The sequence below is a fragment of the Mya arenaria genome, chromosome 14 (assembly GCF_026914265.1).
Source record: "Mya arenaria isolate MELC-2E11 chromosome 14, ASM2691426v1".
Taxonomy (NCBI): domain Eukaryota; kingdom Metazoa; phylum Mollusca; class Bivalvia; order Myida; family Myidae; genus Mya; species Mya arenaria.
Genome location: NC_069135.1, coordinates 21876692 through 21881163, shown reverse-complemented (window position 1 = coordinate 21881163; position 4472 = coordinate 21876692). Strand labels below are relative to the sequence as shown.

The following is a 4472-nucleotide window of genomic DNA, read 5'->3' as shown; positions in this document are numbered from 1 at the left end:
AGTAAAATCCAATGTATTGGTGCCTTTAATCGAATATGTTAAACAGAACTTAAAAGAGTCATCTTCACAGAAAGCGTGGGTATTACACCGGACTTCCTTGTATCTCACTCAGTCTGGCGCTCACTGTAATTTGAGAAATCACGCGTATTCATTTTAATAGGCAAGACATAGGACTGTTAAAAACATTTATTTTGTGTATGTTATTGCAAACAATCATTCTGGCCTTGAACATAAACTGGCGTCAAAACAATAGGGATAATAATTTGGTCATGACTAACCTTCCATTGAAATTGGAGGACATTGTCACATTTTGTTCATGGTCAGAAACCATGTTGTTGAAAGAAGTCACTGTGATTACCTTAATGACTGCACAATCAACTTTCCTGTGATATTTGAACAACCGGTGCTCAGTGTTTTTGTTTTTTAACGGATTCTGTTTGATTATTCAACAACATTTAACTTCAACGTGATGATCGATTTCACAAAACTACCTACGGTATTATCATTATCCTCATTATGGAAAGCAAGGATAGGCACGCTTTAAATACTCCTCTGGCACAATAACCGAGCGCGTAGAGGACTTCCGCAATGGACAGGTGTTTATGCAAGGGGCAGACCTTTCATGAATATCTGGACAAAGATGAGAAATTACTGGGTGTAAACTGCACATCGTGTGGTCAAGAGTGGCTGAAAGAAACAAAACATTCTACGAAGAGAATTATCTTTAATGGTCAACAAATGGGCAAATACACTCATGAAGAATGCGTGGATAGTGGCTGCTTAATGACCAGGCCAGAAAGAACCAAAATCACACAGAGGAACGTGAACTCGCTGAGAAAAGGCGATCATATTACTTGGCATAGGACTTATGGAATCTGGCATCATGCGATTGTGGTAAAAACATTTGTTTCGGGGCTGATTGAAGTTTGTCATTTTGCTTCAGACAACACGAGATGGAAAACTAAAGCGATAATCCAAAAAAAAGAAATGGATCCTCTAAAGGAAAATGGTGATCTCTACCGAATCAATTACAGCAGCATTCCAGACGAAAATTCTGCTGAATTAGTGGTCGCGAGAACAAAAGTTCTTCAATCATTGTCTACAATCGGCAAATACTGCTATAACTTTTTCATAAACAACTGTGAAAATTTTGCGACATTTTGTAAAACAGGCTTCAGCATCAGTTACCAGCTTGAGTGGTTGAAAAAAAATGCGAAACAGGCCATGGACCTTGGGATTGACTTTGGAAATAACCCAAGTGTTCTAAGGTGGTTGTACCCGTTGCGATTTGTGCTGTATGAAGGTATCGAAGCATTGACGGGCGCTGGAGATGTCTTAGGTGCTGGTTTGCTGATGCTAGGTGAATGCTACAGTTGTTACAAAGACATTGCTGAGATAAACGCAAAGGAAGGAATGTCAGAAAAAGATCGCATGTTTGAAAAATTCAACCGTCGTTGTGTATGTTCAGGAGGAATGGTTCTGGGGGCAGTTGGTAGCTACGTTTTGGGGCAGTACATGGGATCAACATTGGGTAGCCTGATCGGTGGTCCTTTGGGACTTTTTGCAGGTAGAATGATTGGCGGCTGGGTTGGTGGTTTCATTGGCAGTAAGCTGGGAAAATTTGTAGAGGTGTGCTTATAAGATTTGAATTAAATACGTTCTAGTTTAAATTTGCCATGACTGATGCCTTTATACATACAAAAAGCAACACAAATCGTTGTTTTACGAAATACTTTATACATATTATTGGCGAATTAAGCAAGTATATGGTATTTAAACCGTACATTTATTTAATGTAAAATATTGATTTTACCGTTGTGAACCAGTTGTTATATTCATGATCTTTCTTTTATTTTCTTTAGATGAACTGACAGCTTCGATCAAAAGATGTGAGAAACCATACACGATTTTCTTTTACGAATACCATGAAAACAACAGGGGCGTGTCCAGTAGTAAAACAATGATGCACACAACCTGTTTAAGGAACAGGTGCTCTGTGCGGGGATTAATTAAATCACTGGATTTCAATGACTGTATTTTTCAGAGTTTTTGAGAAATAGTTTATTATAGTTAAAAGAATCATATATGTAATTACGACGTCGTGATGTTTCAATTCATGTTAATTTCCGTTTAACAGTAATTTAAAAAATAATAAATAAGAGAAATGAACGGCATGTCTGTTCTTCAAATAACTTCCAATTATTGACATTTTACTATATATATATATAGTATGGGGATTTTATGAATCACTGGATTACAATGACTGTATATATATTTCATATAGTTTTGCATGCGACAGATTATAAACTTCAAATGAACCTTGATAATAATACAAATGTATATTGTATGTTTTATTGTAACTTTTCATTATTGTTTATGCATTTCTTTATATGTGTGTTAATTATATAAATGTCTATCAAACGTTATTCAATATAATGACATTAAAGGCGTTGCATGACAAATACATTCGCTATGGTAAAAACTCAAGTTGCTGTGCATGTAGTGTTGTGTTAAATTAAATTCATTTTCTAGGTAGCTGTTTGAGGTTTTAAACAAGGATCTTTGCTTTCCCCTCTCTCTTGTATCAATGTGAGCTCGTCAAGCTTTTGAGAAATAGTTAATAATGTTTTAAAAACATAGTTAAAAGAATCATCTATGATGATGGTACGATGTCGTGATGTTTCAATTTATGTTAGTTTCCTTTTACAATAGTTATTACAAGAGTTATTAAAAAAAATGAAGAGACATGATCGGTATGTATGTTTTCCTATTAATTTCCGATATATTTCAGTTTTGACTATACATATCAAAAAATGTATTGATAAGATTGTAGGTATGTATTTGCATCCATTGTTTTTGCTTTCATTTTATCTTATATATATATACATTTGGACTGAGCTATTTGATGCAAACGAAGTTTAAAGTAACAAGCAATTGGGCCATTCATCTAGATGTTTACAAAATGCACTGCAAGCGGATGTCATCGCTCACATGCTATTTCAATCGATCCATGGGGCATACCATTCGAAGTTATGGGGCTTGCAACACATGCACGTTTATTAAAAAAAGACTGTAATAAATGCTGAAGAGCTTTTGTGATATGGTTTCTGTATGGCGATCAAGGGGCGTAACAATAATAATATCAAAAATACAATAAGATAGCAAACCCAATAGTCAAATATTTAAATATAAATTATGTTAAGAGACACAAGGTAATAGCCTGTTTTTAGCCTTGCAACACGTGCACATATAGACATTGGTGCGTTGGGATGTGCGTTTCAAGTTAGATGTTTCTTACTATATAGACCTGTCAGTATATCATCCATTCTTTCAACGATATGTTAACGAACAGTCTGAGTTTTATGTTCTACAATATTGTAGAACATCATAAAAAGATGCATAAGATGTTACGACTTATCTTGTACCCTTATTTGAAGTTTCAGCTAAATACTTTTTTCATTACAACAATATTTCAAGATGAAGAACCACGAAAGAAATGTCTTTTTTCATATTAACTTCAAATATATTTGACACAATATCATACATTTGTATGTACATATCAGAAGAAAATGTGTAAATACCATTGTACAAATGTGTTTTGATATGCAAATAAATATTGTTTGTTATTTTTTCGATTTCGGTTTTTTATCGTACTGTGATAAATTATCTAATTATTGGGCCAACATTTTAGCTCGACTATTCGAAGAATAAGGAGAGCAATACTACTCACCCAAGCGTCGGCGTCGGCGTCACACCTTGGTTAAGGTTTTGCATATAAGCACCTTTAAGTCAATATCTTAACAAATACATAATTATTGCATTGAAACTTTAGATATTAATTCCAAACTATCTAACCTACTAAATTAATGAAGTTGGATAACACTTTTTTGAATATTATGCAAATAACGGGCCTTTATTATTTGACTTAGAAATTCTGGTTAAGGTTTTGCATGTAGGCTCACTTAGGTTAATATCTCAGCAACTACTTGGTGTATTGCATTGAGACTTTATACAATGGTCCTCAACCATCCAATCTATTGAAATAAGTCAAATAACTCTAGTTTGCATTAAATTCAAATTATGGCTCTTTTTGACATAGAAATTCTAATACATCATGTATTGCATTGAAACTTTATACCCAGGCTCCCAACCATTCAACCTTCTTAATTAATCAGGAAAGATAACGCAATCTTTTATAGTATATCATTTTTGCCCCTTTATTATGCGACTTAGAAATTCTAGTTAACGTTTTGCATGTTAGAACACATAGGTTAATATCTACGCAGATACATCATGTATTGCATTGCAATCTAATCTAATTTTACAGTGATCCATGTTTCGCCAAAACTTTTCAATCCTTACACTGAAAAGCGGCGTAATTGTCGAGCACGCTGTCTCGTTGACAGCTCTTGTTACCTAAATGAATCTTAATCTCATAAATGCATTATGGGAAGGCAATATTTTGCTTGGAA

General features: G+C 34.3%; 1 protein-coding gene across 2 annotated transcripts; it reads left to right on the top strand.

Moving 5' to 3' along the window:
- The first annotated feature begins 792 nt into the window (after positions 1 to 792).
- Positions 793 to 2096, top strand: LOC128217836 (uncharacterized). Of its 2 annotated transcripts, none has more exons than XM_052925240.1 (2): positions 793 to 1567; positions 1863 to 2096. In XM_052925240.1, exons 1-2 carry the CDS (start codon positions 988 to 990, stop codon positions 2051 to 2053), a joined length of 771 nt encoding a protein of 256 aa, XP_052781200.1. In that variant the 5' UTR covers positions 793 to 987; the 3' UTR covers positions 2054 to 2096. The 2 variants fall into 2 exon arrangements, with proteins under 2 accessions (XP_052781200.1, XP_052781201.1); XM_052925241.1 differs by having other exon boundaries at positions 793 to 1629.
- Positions 2097 to 4472: the final 2376 nt, after the last annotated feature.

Excerpts from the sequence above, each read along its gene's own strand:
- LOC128217836 (XM_052925240.1), top strand. The coding sequence starts at position 988 with ATGGATCCTCTAAAGGAAAATGGTGATCTCTACCGAATCAATTACAGC. Across the intron at positions 1,568-1,862 it reads TCCTTTGGGACTTTTTGCAG|ATGAACTGACAGCTTCGATC; the intron begins GTAGAATGATTG and ends TATTTTCTTTAG.